The 22491-nt window shown below is 32.5% G+C and overlaps 1 protein-coding gene across 7 annotated transcripts in view; it reads left to right on the top strand.

Annotated features, from left to right (window-relative positions):
* The window catches only part of spir (spire type actin nucleation factor), a 252872-nt gene that overhangs the window by 200377 nt on the left and 30004 nt on the right, over positions 1-22491 (top strand). For all 7 annotated transcript variants that reach the window (XM_074131878.1, XM_074131881.1, XM_074131880.1 and 4 more), the window contains one exon: positions 20868-20956. In XM_074131878.1, coding sequence (XP_073987979.1) covers positions 20868-20956 — 89 coding nt within the window. The remainder of the gene's footprint in view (positions 1-20867; positions 20957-22491) is intronic.

Here is a 22491-nt window from a genome sequence, read left to right as displayed (position 1 = left end):
ATTTCAAACATCTGTACAGGGAAAAAGAGCATTTTTGGTAGGCAAGGGAAGGGAATTGTTTGGTTCTAATACGTATTACATTAAACTTTTTTTTTCATGATTATTGATTTTAGGTTTTCTGGTCAAAGGTCTATTTCAGCTTCCCTCCAAACGGCATTTTTGGGAATTCTATGTTTTTTTGCTACCTGTTATTCTGAATAAAATGTAGCAAAAGTTTCTTATTTGCCGAAATTCGAATATTGCTTATAACTTCTGAATTGGAATTAGTTTTGTGTTTTTTACACCTTTTCTTGGGGGAACTTTTTGGTTTTTCATTGAGTGTTTTTTTTTTCAAATTTAAGACTTATCAACATCTGAAGTCCTCTGTCTGAAGTACATTTTCCTTTTGAGGTCAGCTAGGTTAGCGACCTAGAGTATGAGTTTCGTAGTCGAGTAAGGTGGTGACCTCACATGACCTGTACTAAGGTCGTACATTACACGTGGACTTTTTTTTTTTTTTTTTTTTTTAATACACGCCCTTTACATAGCATGTTTTATGGCTAACTTTTACGGATGTTGAAGGAGGATAAGTCCTCTTCCCAATGGCGTAGATGGGAGAGATGTTTTATCTCCAGAGTACGGTTATCCTTTCTTCTGAACCTCCGGGGGTTCCTCTTGAACTTTGCAATAATAATGAAGTGGAATTTGAGAAGAGATGTTTACTTTTACAAACGCCTGAGTAACCTATAAATCGTATTTTTTAAGAAATTATTTCAAGTCAAAGTGATACGCATTTAGATCTAGAAATTATATAACAAGTGTGAAGAAATCTAATTAAGCCAAAAACAAACCTCCAGTGGACGGAGATAATGAAATCAAATTACCACTACTAAAGAACAACTAAGTAATCCTAAATGAACCATTTCCAAACTGAACAAATTTAGAAATTATGTTTGTTATAATCACATAAGGAGAAAGAAATTCTAGCGAATGTTTGTTCAGGTTTTGTTCCAGTCCATTTTAGTTGTCCTTCAACTTCATCTCCTCCTTCAGCTTTTATCCTTTTTGTCTGTTAGCTGGCCATCTTGTTTAGTCGTCTTTTTCTTAAAATATCCGAGTAAAAGACGGCAGTTTTGCATGTTTAAATATAATGTTAATTTTATTTTTACAATTTTTAGTTTTTAAACATTAAAAGAACAAATAAAATGGAAAGAAATGATATATTAATCCAATGAACAATAATTTATATCTTATCCATTATGTGCCACTTTTAGTTATCTGCACAAAATAGGAAACTCAATTCGACTAAAGCTAATTAGTAATGGCCGTCCTAGTTGATTACTTTGGCACATACCCAGAGTGATTAAGACTATGACGTGAATTACGTTTATTACGACTCGATCACTTGTTTTATTGCTTAGTTATTAAATTAAATTTATTGTTAAACAAAATAATTTAATGTCATACTTACGTATACCTCTTGTTTCAAGAATTAACCGTAAACCGTCATTGTCTTTTTTATTATTAGTCTAGCTTTCAAGAACGAAATAGTTGGATAATAGTTTAGAAAATATTTTTTATTTATGCAAATTTTATGATTTTCTTTTGTTAGTTTTATTAAAAATATTAGATTGGGCGTGATTGATCGGTCATAGTTCAAGACACACCTCTGGTTGTGGTCTAATGAATGGAAACATGCTAGCTTTATATTTCACTATCGATTGAACTATTATATATTTTTTTTATTAAAAGAGGAGAGGGAATAAACTTCCTTGAACTAGATTAATAAATTGTACTGCATTAAAGTTTATTTTGTGGTTGTTAATTTAGCACAAATTACATTGTTCATTAAGCAGAAAACTATTTTTCTTTTAGAACTATCAACCGTTCAAGAGATTACCCATCTACAGCGTAAAGCAGTTAGAAAGTTTTACTTCCTTCTGTTCGTAGACTTTGCTGTTTCTCGTCATCTTGTAGTATAATTAATAAAATAAAGGCGCTAATGCTCTCAGTGGACGATGCGCTGAAACTAAAATAATAAAAAAAAATTGTTTCATGCTTATTAACATCGTTTAGCAAAAGAAAGTAGACTATATGAGTTAAAGAGCTTTATGGCAATGAAATTAATTATTATACTTTATGAACACTCTGATTAACATGCATACTAACCTACAGACCTTATAATCAACAGTAAGTAGTGTTTTACGAAATTTGATCATGAAATTAAATAGGAATTTTTAAAAGAATTTTGAGTGTAAGACGGTAATAATAATTAAAGTAACCTGAAAAATCCTCTTTATAACTGGACACTCATATTCCACCTCGGAATTTCGGCAACACATTTTTTTGATTGACGGCCATTAATGAAATGAAATTTCTGAATGAAAAACTATAAAGTTAATTCAGCATAATTGCCATTTATTATTTCATTGAAAACCCTCCTAGATCTTCCTCAAGTTTAAGGTTCTGATGAATTCGCGTTGGTTCCGGGTGAATTTTCGTTACTAAAACATCCAATTATATTCGAATATATTTATCCGTTCGTATAAACCTAAAATATTGATGCATTAAAAAAAAACCTGTTTATTCTTTTTTTTTCTTCACAAAACTTGGTATTTTTAGAAAGTAACTTAACTTGTTATAGATCAGAAACTTTGCTCTTTTTTATTTTTATTAAAAAGTGAAGTTGGATAGATTTCGCTGCTGCTGGCGAGAGGTCGTTATCGGTCAACACATACTAAAATTACGTAATCCAGTTACATGGACCTTAATCCAGACCGCTTGCTACACAACTCTTAGTGAGGGCGTACAGTGGAGGCCCCCAGGTAAAGTGAAAGGAACATTCTCCCCCAGTTCTGACTATTTAGTTATAATTACTAGTGTCACGCTAAAGTTGGTGATGTTTACAGCAGACTGAGCAAAACTTAGGGTTGTAATTTCCTTGGGGGGAATTTCATTCAAGTTAAAATAAGTGTTAAATAGATTAGTGATAGTATTGCTAATTACAGAGTTTAATAAATATTAATTACACTTTTATTAGGCAGTTATAATTTTCATGTTTGTTAACTATAGGATTTTTTTGTACTAATTGTACGGCCCAACATTTTAATTAAATTCAGCCGTGGTCATGACATCTTTCATATTTTCTACTTAATAGTTGTCGTTCAGATCAAAGCTTCTGATCCTACCAGTCATCTGTCACAGGCTCCTGGCATCCATCTGCACATTCTGCTTTCTAGACGATATTCCTCTTCTAGTCCACTTCAGATCCATTTTCTTACCATCAAACGGAGGCATCCTCTTAAGATAACGATAACACCTCAACTTCTATCCTATAATTCCTTTCATCGTTTCTGCTGCACCTATTTGCTGCCTGATATCCGCATTCTTCACTCTCTCTTTCCTTGTTTTTTGAATTCATCTCCTCTAACAACCCCCATTTGTACGATCCTTAAACGTGAGAGGCATTTTTCTTCAGCATTAAAAAACTAGAATACCCTCAGTAATGGAGTATAAATTGTTTTATTTCCTTTGAAAATACTATTATGCTACAAAACTGGGGTGTACATATAGAATACAAACACTTTGTGCATAGGCCAATTTCAAATCCTTTTTTAGTCAGAAGTTGTATTTATTAACTATCAAAATTTCGCACAATTACAAGTCTGCTTACGTTTGGTGTAAGAGAGAGATTAAAAATTTGATATCTTTTTATTTATATTTTTATACTTTGAGGTGGGACATTGCTCGCTACCTTTATTTAGATTTACTATCCAGATTCTCCTGGAAACCTTTTAGAAAAAGAGAACCTTTTAGGAAGACGAGAGATTAAGGATGACCATTCCCTTAATTTTTTTAACACCCTTCAAATAAAGTTTTATAATCTTCCACCATCCGACATTCAGGAAGATTTTGGGGAACGTCAAATGGCTTCCCAAGTCCGTATTTACTGAGAAGGCTACTGGAACCCCGGAATATGTTTTTGAGAGGATGATTTGTCCACCTCTCAGGTAGATAGAGAGGCGTGAGATTACCTCCATCCCGGATATGGGTGAAGTCATACCATCTCGGCTGATCTACTCCTAGTGGTAATTATAGGGTTTTTGCCTAGTTTCGGATGAAATGAATCCAGTTTTGTCTGGGACATTTTCGTTTTACATTTTTTAAATTCTTTTACTCTCTCATTTATCATTCCCTTTCTCTTTCTTATTCACCCACACAAAAGAAAAAGAGATAAAGAACATGAGTGAGTATGAGAAAGAGAATAAATTGACTTTAATTTGAGAGAAAATAAACAATCTAATTGGGAATTGTCCCTCTTGTTGCTCTAAAATTAAATGCAGAGAAAAAATGATTCAACAAACCAAAAAGGAAGAATTGAACTCATCGCGGCAGCAAAATTGGGATGTTTAAGTAGCGAGGAAAGTACTCAATTTCCCTTTTCTCCTTGTCTCTTTTCCTTCTCCTCTCTCTGCTGCACTCAGTCTGTTTACTGTGCGATACCACCACAGCACAAATTTATAATGCAATGGAAAACACTGTCAGAGGTGGTAAAAAAAAAGAAAAGAAAAGCAAGTTCCGCTTTATGGAAAAAACTGACCTTATTTTTCCGTAGTACAATACACTTTTGGATTGTTCTCTCATTTTCTTCGCATCACCAGCCATAAATGGTGATGTAGAACTTTTAAGCTCTAGTGTGGTTTGTGACTCCTTCACATCTCCACTACGTGCAGCTTGATTTATTTCAAGAGTTTTCCCCATTTTTTCCCCCTGTGTTTTTTTCCTGCTAAGGAGTGGGGATAATAACTGTCGTCACACTGTTGAAAATGTGGTAAATGTTCCAAATTTAAACATATACAATAAAGTTTCGCTGGATCTTTTCTATTATTAGCATTATTGATAGATTGATATGCACATCTTTTGTGAGTGGGCACTTCTTTTTTTTCTATGGACTAGATAATAAATGTAATGTACAATGAGTTCTATGTAAGGGTTTCTATGGCCTGAGTTATAATGTTATTTTAGAAAAGGTATTTTTGTATTCATCATAATTTAGTTTGGATATCTTGAAATTTTCATTTCAACAATCCCTACAGATAAATAAACTTGGCCCCAATTATAGGTGTTCAAATAAAGCTCTATCATCAATTGTTGTTCATTCTTTTTGGTGACTGATTCGTAGTTTCAATAGGATGAAAAAAATAATTGCCATTTCAGTCGTGATACATTTATTCTGCCGAGCTTTCGACCTAAGGACGGTCATCTTCAGGGCTAGTTTACAAAATAATATTTTTCCATTACAGGGTTGGTGTGTCTTCTGTCTTGTCTGTTCACGGACTGGCCCTGAAACTCTGAAGTAAACTAGCCGTGAAGATGATCTAGTCCCTAGGTCGTAAGCTCAGCAGAATAAATGTATCACGACTGAAATGGCAATTATTTTTTCACTCTATCATCAAGTTTAGATTCAACACGTATTTTCTTGACAGGCTCATTGAGCATCATAATACTAGACCGAATTGCGTCCCGTACTTCTTAGATTTGTTGTAAACATCAATGCTAATTCAAATTATTGGAAAATCATCACAATTTGAGACATTTTTTTTTTTCTAAGGCTTTCAAGGAACGACTGCTGCATCTTTAAGCTATCCTTTTATCGCTCTAAAAGATCTATTATGGCTCTTTAAGCGTCTTTTGGTATTTGAAATGAAAATGTCTTCTATGTTAAACAATGAGCTAGTTTGCCTGTGGCGTCACTAAATCCAAGTAGTTCCACGCAGGTAGGAGCCCAAGAACCCTGAAGAATTGGCTAAGTCCACTTGCGCTAATGATAGAAGTCTTGTGTTTGCTATTAGATATTATTCTATTCCAAAAAATTTTTTAAGTGTCACAAAAACAATGAAAATCTATTGTAGGGTAGGTTCTTGGAAATTTAAGACTTCAATGTTTTTAAACAATCAGAGAAAAACTTCGCTTTTTTATTCTATTTGAAAAAAAGATTCTAAAAATCAACGTTCAAATTTAATAGGCCTTGAAAAGTTTAGTTCAATTAGAAACAGAACAAAATAAAGTTATTTTATTGCATAATTTTTAAAGATAACATTTTGTTACAGAAATAGAAATAAGTTTTATTGCAACACTCCCACAGTCTATAAAGTAAATGTCAAGCGTACTCAAATAAATAAATAAATTGCAATCCTTGGGATTAAACTGCTTTTAATTTCACCAAACTCATCAACCTTGAATACCGGACAAGTCAAGGTAAATGTGCTGTTACAATCTGTACTTATAGAATGAACTAAATAGTAATCTTTTCATCATATCTTCAAATCCCCTGAATTATCCTTTAATTTTATTTTAAAATTGAAATAAAAGTACTATTTAATTGTTAAGTACTACTTTCTTACTTATTGTGATTTTTTGTAATAAATAAATCGCAAAGATATTTGATTATTTTGTTGTTTATTGGTAGGTGATGGTCGTTTAATTTTGAAACTGTTTTTTCAAACACATTCGTTGGTGTTTCTTTTCCTTATTCACTCATTTAAATATCCGGCGTGAAGTCTCTCATGACTGTCTCTTAAAAAATGATTATAACTCAATGGCAAGCATACTGGATGCCCGTGCGGAGATCATGGATTCAAATCCAGCTGGTGGCTTTTAGATTTACTTTTTCTAGGAGCTTCACCACTGTCCGGTGATGGACCGTGTTATCAGTTACTAGAGAACATTGTCCGGGGCATTAAACATTGTGCAGTGCCACTTTATATTTCTCAGAAAACATTTAATTTCTATGGGGTTTTTGGTGGAGGTGAGGTAAAACATGTTTGTTTTAGTGCCAAATTAATGCAAAAATAAATAAATATTGTAAATAAATAAAAACTGGCTCCATTACTTTGTAGCAGTTAAACAAACATCTTAAATAGACTCAAATTAACTTTTAATTAGAGAAAGTTTTCTTGAGAAGATTCTCTCAAGTCAGACTTTTTTAGTTTGTTTCAAATGAAGTTGTAATTCAGGAAACTATTACAAGATGTTGGTAAATTAACAAAGTAAAAGTTAATGAATGCTTCAGTTTTCCAAGGAAGATTTTTCCTATTTTCTTTCGTAATTTTGTATTTGTTAACTTACCTAAGTGAAAGTTTGGTTTTTCCTCTAGTGTTGGAAAGGAATCAGAAAATTGCTGTTTATTTGAAGATTGAGCACTTAGCTGGGAATTGAATGTCGGAACAATTTAGTAACATTATAAGAATTTTACCTCTGGAAAGTGTTTTGCTTACCTCCTTTGCTTCAGTGAAGATAATATTGTGTTTTCTCACGGTTCAAGAGAAATTATCTTTTTTTCCTATCTCTGTTTTAAAAAGTCGTATTGATTTTCTAAGGTGATACTTGTATATAAAATGAACTATAAATGCTATCAACTAAACCCATCGTAACAACTACAAACGAGCTTATTTAATTTGCGTTACTAACCAGTGTTCTACTGAACTACCTGTATTCCACATTGCTTCTCTTATCCTTGCAAGCCCTATCCACAGCACATCTCCCCGGTTCACATATGTTTCTGAGCAACCTTATTTACCAGGTAATCAGCAGTTATTAACTAGCATAAGATAAATCCTTCTATTCTTCTAAATTTACTCTAGGCATGAGATTTCCTATCTTTGTGGCTACACTTTAGGCTTTTCATTTATCACCTATTTTTAGGATAACTTTTTGAAATAATAAATTTCACCCTGTTGACACTTACATACTTCAGCATTTTTTTTTTTTTTTTTGTTTAATAACTCATTTTTAAAATCATTAATTCTTTTTATGCATAAAGAAACTCCTGTATTCTCCCAGGCACAGTGATTACGGAAGAGGTACCATGAATCAAAAGGCGAATAGGCTTGTTGACAAAACGACATGCTTCATCTTACTTGGCTGTGTACTATGTCTTCTTCCTTTTTTTTTATGGTCATTGCCAATTTTTACTGTCCAGTTAGTGGTTGTTCTTCAAATCGACCATGAAGATTAAGAAGATCGTGGAGTTCCTACTACTTTTTCACACATAGTTTAGCGTTTAGTTTCATAGTCTCCCACATGAATATGTTACCCAGTTTCCTTCCCCCTTTGCGTCTTTCTTCATCCTTTTATCTTTTGTCACACGATTTATCTTCTTGCTGACTCTCCCATTATCCGCTATTTCTTGGCTTAATAAAGTGTGGGCATGAGCTCTCTAAATCTCTTTTGTTAACAGTTTTATAGGCTGTGGAATTTTTTTTTTTATTCATCCTTATATTCGGTCAGATAAAGAAGATTATCGAGATTTTATGCGCACGGTTGATTGGGAAGTATCAGTACTTCACCAGCAACGGTAAATGATTCGATCTTCCTGTTGGTTGAATTTGTTTAAAAAAGTATTACTGTGGAATCCTATCGGATATCAGATTTGAACACTATTTTACGTTTGTAAGTTTAAGTGGATGTGTATAAACTGTTTTATATAGAGGTTAGTTATCACAATAATTGTAAATTAACAACATACTATAACGGATTTTTTTATTTTATCATAATTTTTTTGAAATTAGTGTTCGTTTCTATTTCTTAGTTTCAATAATTTTTTTATCACTCAACTATCATTACTATTAAATTGCAGCCATAGAGCTGATTAGTAGTACATTGTATTATTTAATTAAAAACAAAAAGACGTAATATTTTTAACTACAAAAGTTTTAAATGATAATTATTTTATACATAAATGAACGCTCGTTTCGACTTAAGTAATAAAACAATTGGTTGCTACCATTGAATGACTGATTGTCCATTGTATTTTCTGGTCGTTAAACAATTGATCTAGAAGTAATAGCAATAATAATAATATAATCGAAATTAGATTTCGTTATTATTGGTCTTGTGAATGAATGGATGGTTATATAAGTCAAAAAAATTCTCCCAAGTTTCGACATAATTTTGAAGATGATTGTTTTTATTTACGGAGAAGGTAGATGAAGTTTTGAAATCATATTGTGAAGAAATAGTATCCATTTCTTGTTATTATTTTATAATCAGTACTTGTGATTCATTTTATTTTTTTGTTGTTGTTAATTTCTGAAATTAGGTTAGTTGATGTGAAATTTTTATTCATAATCACTGGGTTCCTCGCTGATGTGTGGAAGATTCATCTCGTGTGAATATTGTTGCCATATCGATTTTCTTATGTTTTCTAATCTTAGTAATTCAGAAATTAACACAGGATTTTAAATACCTAAACCAAAATTGGTTCCATTATTTCCTCCTGAATCACAATAAGGACAATGTGAAACGGTGTTCTAGGTCATAACTTCTATATTGTAATTAAATAGCCATTGATTACACAATACTACAGTGCACACAATATGGCCGTCTGCACGCTATGCACCACTTTATTGTTGTACTATTTTTGTGGTGAGTCATCTGCTTATTACATTTTTAGCCATAACTCTCTCTCTCTCTCTCTCTCTGAATTTTAAAGGAGTTATATATAACTTTTATAGTGAATATTATTATTAAATCATAAATGGTGCCTTAAATTTGATTAGGCTAGCACAGGGTGAGTACTGTTTCTCCATGCACTGCGGCCAAAAGTTTGTTTTAAAGGCGACCCATTTGTAATTCTTGTAGTAGAAGAATCTTCTTTGTGCAAGGTTTCCCCCACCAATCATTTTTCGAATTACTCTCCATGATCTTCAAGTGAATTACAGATGTTACACAAGTCAGACATTCAGGAAGGAACCTCAAGGTCTCGATACTGTTCTAAACAAATTCGTGTGAAAAGGGGAAATTGCAGAGAGGCTGCAGAACCAACTGGACATATATACAGGGTGGAACTGGATAAGTGACGAAAATTTTTTTCTGTTAAACTATATTCAAAATGTAGTACAACGCCGCCTGAACGAGTGTCCTATCTCTATCTGTTAGAAAGTTATGATTTTTTCAGGTTTTTTTCGACTAAACCCGACCTTACGTCATAAAAACACTATTTCTCATCTTGTGCCTCACTTATTTACATTTTTCACCTCATTTTCGTATTCAGCATTAAATTTCCTATAATAATAGATCATTTTCGTAGTTATTTAACTTTAATCAGATTCATTTATTACAATAAGAACGTTAATTTTTTTAGGAATTTAGAATTTTCATGAATTTTCAAAAATTAGCCTCTTCGACAAAATTGGTCTTAGAGGCTGTCAAATTTCTCAAAAACTGCTCCTTTTAATACTCTTTCCAATGGTATAATAATCAGTTTCAATAATAGCTGTTTTCTTTGGTCTATTACTGAGAAAGTGCTGAAAAACACGGTGTTAGCGAAGGAAGCAAAGGGGACTGGATGAAGCGTACTCGCATATCAAAATTATTATTTATTAACAAAATCATTTCTTTAAGCATGTAAAATACATAAATACTTAGTAATTATTGATGTATCATGTTCTCAAAATGCCGACCTCGATTCTTGACGCATAACCGAGCGCGTTTTCGCATTGCTCCCACTGTTGTTGAAAATGTTCTTTCAGTTTTTCTGAAGCAGCAGTTACCCGTCTTCTCACCTCTTCTTCACTGTTGACCTCAACCTTGTAGACCTCACTCTTAAGAAAACCCCATACGAAGTGGTCCATAGGGTTGAGGTCAGGAGATCTCTGTGGCCACGCGGTAGTTCCACCTCGCCCTATCCACTCAGGAAAACGTTGCGACAATCATCTTCTGACGTTCACCGAATAATAAGGGGGAGCTCCGTCTTGTTGATAAATTAAATTTCTGCTAACGTTGTGAGGAAGATTCAACAACACTGGGAGCAATGCGAAAACGCGCTCGGTTATGCGTCAGGAATCGAGGTCGGCATTTTCAGAACATGATACATCAATAATTACTAAGTAATTATGTATTTTACATGCTTAAAGAAATGATTTTGTTAATAAATAATAATATTGATATGCGAGTACGCTTCATCCAGTCCCCTTTGCTTCCTACGCTAACACCGTGATTTTCAGCACTTTCTCAGTAATAGACCAAAGAAAACAGCTATTATTGAAACTGATTATTATACCATTGGAAAGAGTATTAAAAGGAGCAGTTTTTGAGAAATTTGACAGCCTCTAAGACCAATTTTGTCGAAGAGGCTAATTTTTGAAAATTCATGAAAATTCTAAATTCCTAAAAAAATTAACGTTCTTATTGTAATAAATGAATCTGATTAAAGTTAAATAACTACGAAAATGATCTATTATTATAGGAAATTTAATGCTGAAACCGAAAATGAGGTGAAAAATGTAAATAAGTGAGGCACAAGTCGAGAAATAGTGTTTTTATGACGTAAGGTCGGGTTTAGTCGAAAAAAACCTGAAAAAATCATAACTTTCTAACAGATAGAGATAGGACACTCGTTCAGGCGGCGTTGTACTACATTTTGAATGTAGTTTAACAGAAAAAAATTTTCGTCACTTATCCGGTTCCACCCTGTATATAAAAAAGTGTAAGTCTGGAAATGTACCAAATACTATTGAATTGGAGACCATATACCTTCCAAGATTCATTTGGGAAATGTTCCTGGAAAGGATGCTATGGTTTAAGTCTAATAGGGTAGTTACTCCTAAGGTCCGTGTTTCACACTCTATACTCTTTTTCTGCTAGATCCTGTTTCCTCCAAGTAGTAACATATACTAGATCTTCTATCTTGTGCTAGCTTCACTTTATAGCCACTTACTTCGCACAATAAAGAAAAGAAGTCAATACTTTTGAACCCACAGCATTTCTTTTAATCTTGTTAACAATTCAATTTAACCTGAAATAAAAGTAGGTTTTCCTTTCATTTCCTTGTGAATTTAAATTTCCTTTTATCTTAGTAGATTAAAATAAGTATAAGAATCTAATTTCTCACACACACGCACACACTTTAAATACTCACCGAAAAGGGAAAGTATTAAGAAAGTGTAAATTTTTTGTAAAGTAAGTATTCTTACGAGAAAAATTTTTTCAGCGAGTAATCTGAATATAGATTGAGTATATACAAAATATCTTTAATACATATAGATTAAGAAAGCTCAAAATTGGTGTCTTCGCAGTTCTTAATGTTGTCGCTTTTGACACCCAAGTTTCAGCCGAATTTGGTCAATCCTCGTAAACTTCGGTTTTTCTTCCAACTTCATTTATCATCTGTTATCTTATTATTATCTACCTTTCCACTTCTATTGTGAGAACATTTTCCCTGAAACATTAAATTTTAAAGGTTTCTCAAGGTGCAGCAACTCTATACACTTCCTTGAAGAGCCTTTCTTTACAGTAAACTCTTCTTCCATCGTTGTTTTAATGTTAAAGAGATAACAAAAAGCATTTTTATTATTAAAAATTTGGCGAAAAAATATATTAATTGAAAATGCGACTACGTTTTCGATATTTACAATAAAAATTATTTATTTTTAATGTCCTCGAAAACAACTGGTATGGAATTTGCATTTATGTCATTATTATAATATTCATTTTTAAATTAAAAAACTTTTTACAGGAAACAATATTTTTATCGAATTCTGGGGGCGATTGATGTGAAAAATTGACGTGATGCTATAAAATTGAAATAATTCTTTGGATCTGGGTAGCATAACCAGTCAGATTTTCTTACTTGAGACTGTAACTTACAGCAGGCCTACATCACAAGTTAAGGGTAACTAATTATAGTAAAATTGAATATTAACAGTAAAAATCTAATAGAATAATTGATTATTAATTACGTCTTGAGTAAGAAGACGTCATTTGTCGAGATTTTTCTACTTATTTGTATTTTTTATCAGCTTTTTCCATTTTCTTAAGAGTCCAAAAGATATAAATTTATCTACGTATTGCATTAGAATTATATAAACTAAATAATGGGCATAACGTTTTGTTATGAAATTTCTTTTTGCCTGTCTTAAGTAAATTAGTGATCATTATTATCTATCTTCTAACAACCTAAGTATATTTACATTTCTAGAGCAATTATCAATTCTATTTGTGCAGAATTGACTTATTAATATCAAATAATAATAGCAATGATAATAAATATTCACTAATGGCCGTGGGTAAATGAGTGTGAAATGTTAATTCTGTTATTGTTGATTACTGTTGTTTTCTAGAGCCATCTGTTCACTGTTCTCATTCAACTATTCCTTAATCCATGATACGCAGCTACAAAAAGCCAAATAATGCTCTCCCACGTTTGTTATGTATTTATCTACATTTTTGATCCTATACTATCTTTTGAAATTATCTTCTATTATTGACAAATGTATTAGATAATTTTTGGACGTTTAAGAATAAATTTAAAGGGGTTAATGTACCTGCGCATGCAGCCACTACCATCTCTGGGAATTGCTGGGAAGTAAGTTTTGGATGATTCGGTAAAATGTAGAAAGTAGGACTATGATTATAGATAGCTATTTGCAGTCTTGTAACCATTTATTTCTTTAACGTTTCGGACCTACTCTCAGTGGTCACCGTAATGTACATTAATCCGAAAATTTTGCAATAAAAGGTAGCACTTTCATTAAAATTTATGTATTTTACATTTATGTTTTTTTACAAAGTCATAAACTGACTTTTGTTAATTCGTTCGAATTAGTTTAAAAATGTGAGTAATTGTGGTGTACAAGGTGCCTGAAATATGTGTTTGATAGGGATATAAATCTGTTCAATAAATCTGTTTTTTCTCTTTGTTGTAAAGTAGAAGTTGAGAAGGTGGATAGGTTTGTGGGGAGATAAAAAGTTATTAGAATGGAAAAGAAGTGAGAGGGAGGAGTCATGAAAAAAGTTACGATGTCGGAAGTTAAGGACTCGAAGCTAGAGTTGAATAGTCTATTGTGTTGTTGATAAGATTGATAATAAAAACTTCCACGTTTAAATTTTGGTTTTGTCGTGTCGGTCCAAATGAGGTGCTTATTGAGTTTTTTCATTATTTTAAATCCCGAAAAAAAATCCATGGGTGTTCAGTTCGAATAGACAGTTGTTACTATGGATTAGGAATTCATTTACAACCAACTAACTGGATTTATAAAACTGGATTAGAGTAGAATAAAAACGAATTGAAAAAAATAATGTTTGCAGTATTTACAGTTAAACAAGATTCGATAAGTAACTGTTCTCAGGTGCCTATGAGTTTCTATTTTTCAATGCGGGTACTAATTTTTACACGAACTACAGTTAGATTAATAGCAAATTTATTTTTCTTAGCGTTTTTTCTCGTATTTTAGTTTTGGTTCTTCAAAGGATTACTTTTTCGTTCATTCTATGATGAATTGCAGTTTTTTTTTTTTTTTTGGCATTGGCTTTCGCCATACATCCAGCATCGTCTAGGTGCTTATCACTAGAATATCACTCACTGTCCATTCTTACTTTTAAATACATTAGCTTCACACATTCATCCCTCTACTATATACTATTTACATAAACTACAGCTAATGGATGGATCAGTACTCTATATTCCTGCCATCCTTATAGCTTAACCTAAATTAAAATCATGTAATCATTTTCTAGCATTCATTCTAATTGGCTATAACTTTTAAATACATTCATATCATTTAAGCACATAGATGTTCGTAGCGAAATGGTGCATCTAAATACCTGTATATGTCGTCAAACATTCGTTTCCTTTCTAGTACATAACGTGGACATATCATTATTATATGTTTGAAATCCTCCTTCATTGCAATCTACGCAAAGAGGAGAGAGGACCTTATGTTGATCCTGTGAAGATACGATCCGCACACCGCGTAGTTCGCTCTCAGCCGCCTGGTTATTGTCACAACAACCCATTTATTAGTGACAGTTCCCTTAAACCATGGTTGCCTATGTAACTGATCTGCCATAGTTTTATAGAATCTTCCATGTTTTGCAGTTAATTTCAGGATTTCCAAGTTTTTAATTTCTCTAAATTGTTTTGAATCCTTAGAGGCGTTACTAGTGCACTGCCCTGCTTCTAGACATGCAATCCCTGTTACATTTATACCTACCTCTACTATATAAAAGCGAATCGATTTAATTTTACAAAGAGAAACGGAAGTTCAACGCACTGAATGTGTAATATTACACAGGAAATTGAAAAAAAAAAAAAAAAAAAAATCAGATTGAATTACTCATCGACCACAACACTGTGGTTTTGGTGACTGCAATTATCTTTATGGTCCCAATGTCCCCACTTCTGCCCAACTAGGAAGTCCACTCTGCTGTATTTTGTTTAGCGGCAACAGCAGCGCACTTCTACGAGGTGATATACGATTTAGGGCAATCAACTGTAGTGCTAATAAATTTTCATATTCATTCGACAGTATTCCCTTCCGCTATGTCGAACTTGGCACGCTACTGGCTGCCGAAAAGATGTTTTACTTATTAGTTGTGCGTTTCTTTTTTGTTTTTTTTTTCGTGCTCCAATAAAAAAACTCCTCATTCACTAACAAAAAACAAAATAAAAATAAAAGTATTAAAAATCTACTCGTATTTTCTCTTTAATGACGCTTGATGGGAAATTTAAACGTCATTTCTAAAAATAGTTTCGTTTTGAACAAAAAATTCCTTGTATTTTTAACATGAAATTAAAAGTTATTTATATTTTTCTGATAAATTAACATTTTTGAGGGGCTTCCATTCTCTACAGTTAGGCATCTTCTTCATGTGCTCATATTTATTTTATGTCCTTAGAGATAAAATGAACAGTGCTGAATATAATTCGATTTTTATGAATATTCATAAATTAAAATATTTCAAATTAATAGTAGAGTACCTCTCGCAGAGGAACCTATGTGTAAACTAGTATAATGTGTCTTTTTCAAATTACAGAAACAAGATACTCAGTAGTCTTAAATTTAGCTGATTTAAATTTCAAATAAACCAAGGGCTACACCATTCAGATCTATTGACGTTTTCTAAATGGTTCTAAAACCAGCTAGTTAGTTTATATCCACTATACCAACATCCTTTGACGTCATTGTAAAAAGCACTAAAGCTACAAACACTGTATTCCACTAGGTAATCCATCACCATTTTACCTTTACCGCAAGAGAGAGAGAATGAGACCTCTACGTCACAACCACCAAGTTCTATCTATTTATTTACTTCTATTACTTCTGACGTAACCTCTGGATGGCTTCTATTTCATCCTCTTTAAAGTCCCCCCCAGGCACTTGAATAAATATCGAAAGTGCACTTTTATAACTCTGGGAAAATATATCTTGACTAGGAGTGTTAAAAATATGCAAAAATATTTATAGTTAAATGGCGGATTTCAGTTAAAAATTATTCTTAACTTTTTAAAAGGTTTCTTACCCGTTGCCGCACACTTTTAATTTGATGATCTTGCTCAGAAACACACTTTTTTTTCTCAATTGTTTACGACTGCCAGATGGAACCAAGTGTAAGTTGTATGTTTGGAATTAAAAATTATCACATTTGGCCACGGTTTTTCCAAAAAAACTCTCGACGGCTATAACCGTCATTTGCTCATCATGTCATTTTTTCTCTTTCCAGAGCAAATGACGGCTATGACCGTCGTGACGACTATACAGCATTTGCTTTACTAATTCAATAATTAACAAGGGTATGCGTTAGTACACTTCGTACTAACGCTGTACTTTTAATTAAAATGTGCATGACGGCTATAGACGTCGTTTGCCTACATATCAACAAAGATCGGACGGCTACAGCCGTCATTTGCGGCAACGGGTCTCCAAGGCATTTTTCAGAGGATTTTGGAAGTTAATGTAACCAAAAAAATATCCAAATGATCCAACTTATTTAAAGAATTTGAAAGACTATGGTGAATGAAATGGGCAATGACTAAAACATTTATGAGTTATATAATATAAGTCATAAAAAATTATTATATAAAATATTCAATGACTTTTTTAAAGTTATAAAAACAAATATCTAAAACTTCTCCATTCCAAGCCCAACGTATTTACCTTTCACAATAAAACCTGTTAGGCATGTATAGCTGCTGTTCAGCTAGCTTCCTGCCAAAAAAAAAAAAAAGCGGAAGCGTCTTTATTGCTGACTAGTCAACCAGGTTAGACAGAAATCAATACTATTGCCCAAACCTAATCAGCTCGGGGCAAACAGGAAATAAAGAAAGTTCCGTCCATATTCTTAGGTGAAAGCTAATAAATAATATAAATTTATAATTGAAATATTTGTCTTTCCTTATTAAAGGAATTTTTCAGAATAATTGATAAGAATTTTAATTAAAACTTAATTGTCTTATACGAGTACATATTTAACTTGAGCTGCTGCTGCTAGCAGAGGAAATATGATTGTGCCAAATTTTTAAAATTGCAGAAATATACGAGTATTTGTAAGTGAAATATCGCTGAATTTTCTTTAATTTAAAGTGCGAACTGCAAAGCTACAGTTATTTTGCGGAACCTGGGTGATTTCTCTCGGACCAATCATAAGTTTCATTAATTGTTAATTTAGGAATTTCAAGTACCCACTGATCATTTCAGTGACGTAACAACTTTATTTTCCATAGTATTATAGATTTAATTCAAAAAAAATATATATTTACAAACAGATGTCCTCAATAAAATTCGCCCCTTTTCCCAAAAGAGTGCATGACGTACGTAGCAATGTAGAAAAGTATATATTATCTTAATTTGTGAAATTAAAAAGTAGGAAACAAAAATATTTACACACGCAATCCTAAGTTTGCTGTTTATGGAAGATAAAAACTGGTTATCAATAGTACATACAGTTACTTGTTCCGTTACATTTCTAGTCAGAATGTGTTAAATAAGGGAACAAAAAAATCATTATTATCAATAAATTTATATTTATTAATTTTTATTATACAAGCTTACAAGAGTGTTAGATAATAATGCATGTAATAACAATCCTAAAATGTGGATCTGATTTTGATATCTGCAGCTTTGACATTTTATAAAATAATTTTTTACTTTATTTTTTGCTTTGCCTTGGGATTGCGGTGCTTCTTTACCCTTGAAAGAAAACCATCAAAATTGGAAATAGATTGTGATATATGGCAAAAAAGTTCATTCTGTAAAGTAATAACCTTCCAGCTGACATATTTATGACGAAATCCTATTTCTAAGCTCTATCCTAACAGCGTTCAGTGGATTATTATGGTGGAACTTACGGAGATTTTCTGTTCAAGTTGGACACAACATACAAACCTAGAGCTGGAGGTGATCTGAAAATATCTTTCTCCGCCAATGAAAACTGTGGAAATTTTATCAAGCTCCTCTATTCCAGCTTGCTGTTTCATTTTTTTCTGTATATTGTTTTTTTTTTTTTTTAAATTCACGTATTATTAAATTTGAAAAATGGTATTGCCTTTAAATTCATCTATACTTCCTATATAAATTCATTAGGATGATCGTCCTGGATTCTGTGTTGGGCTCAGTGGCCACCGCCGATTACATTTACCCAAGCGCTAGTCCGAAGTCAGATACACTATTAATTAAAATACGGGCCTAGAAGAAGGCAGAACTGGCTTGCTAGAACTCCAGTGCACTAGGTAGACGTTTCACTACTAAATTAAGCCTTGGTACCAATTAAGGGCCAATACTTTCCTGTAATCAGTGTTCTTGATTAATTAATACACAAACACAGCTTCCTATGAGTTCTTCCAAGGACTACACCCTCAGTTTGCTACTTTGTATTAAAAAAGTTCAACTTAGTAATTCTTTTTACTTGGTACGGCAAACACTCTTTTGGGGCTAGGTAGAGTAACCTTCTGTTTGCTCCTCTGCATTAAAACCCCGTTTGTGGGCGGACTCGTGGGTAGAGAGAACAACTACCAGCGATCCTCTAGTTTGCCGTAGGGTTGAAGAACAATTGTTGTAGTGTTTATGTTTATAGTTCTTTTTCTAATAGTTTTCATTAAATTGGAAAATGGCTTGTTTTATATTTAATTGTATATGTAATAAACAGTTTTATTTTAAAAACTTTTAATGGAAAAATTGGTTCAGATTTAAGGCAATCAAACAATCAGAGTTCTCAAATTCCCCTCACCCAAAATATACTGTAAAAAAGTGTCTAATACACAAGGGGTGAAATAGTATGTGCTCAAGAAATCATTTTCAAGATAAAACTTTAAAATCACATCGGGAGAACCTCTTCCAGCTGTGACGGCTATTAAAAATTTAAGCTGTCAGCTATTTTAAGTTTTTAGACGGATACTGTTCACGTACAGCTTACGCGATTGTAGTATTTAAATTTATGTATAGAGGTGGGAGTATGCATTGTAATTTATAACATTTATTTGTACAGTAAACTTTTAAAGTTTTATTAATATTGGCTTATTTATATGAGACCAATTCAGTTGAAACTGCTATTATTTGAAATTATTTTCATGAACACTGATTTCTGGTGAACTGGAATTTCATGATCTCCCATAAAAATTCTTAATAAATTAAAATCTTAAGAATTGCAATAAAAGAAATTTATGTGCATGTTTCACAAAAAATTATCCTGCTTTTTTTAAACCAAATATACACAATGGTAAAAATAGTTACCAGAAAATTATTTTTTGATGATATTTGAAGTTAGTTAAATGAAAAATAACTAGGAAATGATTATTATGATTGTTTAAATTGTGTAGAATAGATTTTTTAGTTACTTCAGGACTTTATAATGATAACCTTCACAAACTACTTTCTCCAGATTAAAAAAAAATGGCAGTTTGGCTGGGCAGTGATTCTCATTATAGAAATAGCGAGGGCAAAAAAAAATAAACTAGTCAAACATGCCGGCCAAATTCATTAGCATTTTCTTAAATACTTCTCTATCTCCACTTACTCCCCTGCATATATTTTATATTTCTTTATTGCAGGTTCTAATGTCTGTCGGCAAGCAGAGGGTGAAAGTATCCACAGTTAAGTAACGAAACGTCTGGTTGTGAATCATTCACAGTACTTTCTCTTAGCGCAGTCATTAGCAAATCTAATATTCTACAATTTCGTGAAAGAGCAATCGGCCATTCGGTCAAAAAAATTTACTCACATATGTGGGTATTGTCAGCGGAGATATTATAAATAAAAATTCTTTGATGTTTAGAGCTGATGTTTTCAAAATGAGTTTTGGAACGCGCTCTCTTATTTTTCTTAGAAATAACTTTCATTTGCAAGCCACAAAATTAAAAAATATTTAGTAAGCGTTCAGTAGGCTATAAGAGCATGCAATACGATCTTGGAATATGGTCTTAAGTCATATAATAGTTTCTTGAATAAAAGTTGATTGTTTTTATTTAACTACCTGTACAGAAGTTATTGGTAACTAAATATAGGCTAGTGCTAAATTGAAAGCAATTAGAAATAAAAAGTAATATTTATAAAATACATAGAATGACACTGTACTCAGGAGATAATTTAAAAAAAGTTTTTTAAAAAGTAATTAAAATAATATTCCCTTATATTGCTGTTATTTCCTTATTGGCTGCCGAAGCAAAGAACTGGAACCCGAGACTTCAGTGAAAATGTACTAACAGATCGCTTGTTTAATACATCTGGTACGTAATTTCTAAAAACCAAGCGAGTTTTTAGTAGATTTTATTGCACGATCGAGAACTACTGTCAACTCAGCCACACCTTATGCGCAACAATTTGGTGGCTGTATCGTTAAATGTTCATAGTGAAATCAGCTGGATTCGAACTTAGGAATTCAGTGACATCCGTTGCTTAATTCTTTCCCTTATTATTTAATTATTTCCATCTCCGGACAGTAGGCTGTAAGAAGCTCCCAGGAAGAGTAAAAATCTGAGGGGCCAGCAGGTGGATTCGAACCCGAGCTCTCTGCGTGTAAATCCACTTTAGCCCAATCCCTCTTTAATATTAATATATTTTTTTATTTGTAATATGAACTTGTGGCTAAGACATTTTTATTTTAATTTGTTTCAGACTCTCGTGAAACAGTGTCGCCTGTTACCCCATATTCTGCACCACAAACTGAAAAGAAACTCATCAAAGTCGATTATTCAGCACTTTTCGTAAGTTCTTGTTCGTTTACTGAGTTATTATTCACCTTGTAAATTGGTAATATTAAGATTTAGTGTTTTCTGATTGAATTCTATTATGTATTTGATTGTTTTTGTTGTTGTGCGTATTCTTGTTTATTTCTATTGAGAGTTAAGGTGTTTTTATTTTAATATATTGCCTAAAGTAGAAGACATTTTTCTGGCATTACCCGCCTAAAAGAAGTTTATTTTATTTATGATGAGAAATAAGCTTATCACAAGGCATAAGCAGCTTAACTCTTTCTTCTTCTTCTTTTATAAGAATTCTGCTGGTTGTAAAACCGGTTGTTGGCCTTTTTTTCTGAAATGCAAAAATACTTTTTGTTACTGAAGAAAACTTGTATCTCTCCCCTCTCTCTTATAACATACTGTAAGTCGATATATTACGATCTAATCGTAATCGAATTTTGGATATAATCTGAAGAATATGACTGTTGCTTATTCCCTTCTTACTTGTTTGCCTGTCTATCTAAAACGTGGGAACTAAACCAATGTTTGCAGATAATTAATTATGATTACCTTGAACCTAGATAAATTATTGCTAGGTTCATTATAATAGCTTAATCATTATTATTATTAAGAGAAAAAAACAGATATTGACTGAATAAAAAATACCAATAGGTATCTAACACATTACTAAAACAATTTATCACCTTTTTGGTGATTTTCTCGAAGAGGGCCCCAAAATGCGGCGGCACCCATAGCATTGGAATACATCACATGGTTGCGGTTTACTAGTAATGGGCCATTTAATACTTTTTTTACTTTGATATAATATAAAAAAATCTAAGGTGATAATATGCGAAAGTTGATACACAGGAACCGTGGCCAGTGAAGGTCTCTTATATTCAAATGTTGTATTGTCCTTGATTCTTAACGTAAATTATGGCTGGCACAGTTTGCGGAAATTGAGTTTAGAGAACTTAGTTATGTTCATTTCTGGTTATATAGTCTTCACTTTTAGCATTATGTTTGAGCTTATCAAGTTGTCTCCGTGTCATTGGCAGCTAACCCACATGGTCCTCCACTTCTCCCTCCTTTTATAATTTAATTTTGGACGTCTTTTTCTTTAATTTTGACTTCGGCAATATAATTCTTGCAGGCTACTTACTATATGACGAATCTTCTTCACTGACGTTCACTTTCATTTTGCTGTTATTTCTAACAACCTACAACGTGCAACGTAGGGAATCTTCTACCAAACCACATAAAAGGAAGTATTCCACTTTGGTGGTAAAATTTTCGAGTTGGTTTAAACTATTACTTAATACATTTTTTTGTGGAAAATACTTCTTAAGGCAGTTCTTGAAAGAGGTAGAAATGATAAGCTTCATTTCTCTGGGCTGCCATATTATCTCGGATTATTATCTCTCAGTTGAGATTAATAAGTAAATAAATAGATGTTTTTAATAGTTTACATCGAAATTAGAGAAGTCACTTCTTGCTTAACAGAAAAAATCAGGGCTTCTGTTATATAAAATGCTAATTCATTTATTCTTAACACAGAA

The sequence above is a fragment of the Rhodnius prolixus genome, unplaced genomic scaffold (genome assembly GCF_049639745.1).
Source record: "Rhodnius prolixus isolate KJV_2025 unplaced genomic scaffold, Rpr scaffold_4, whole genome shotgun sequence".
Lineage (NCBI taxonomy): Eukaryota > Metazoa > Arthropoda > Insecta > Hemiptera > Reduviidae > Rhodnius > Rhodnius prolixus.
Note: the sequence above shows the minus strand (reverse complement) of the source record. Positions and strands in the feature narration are given on the sequence as shown.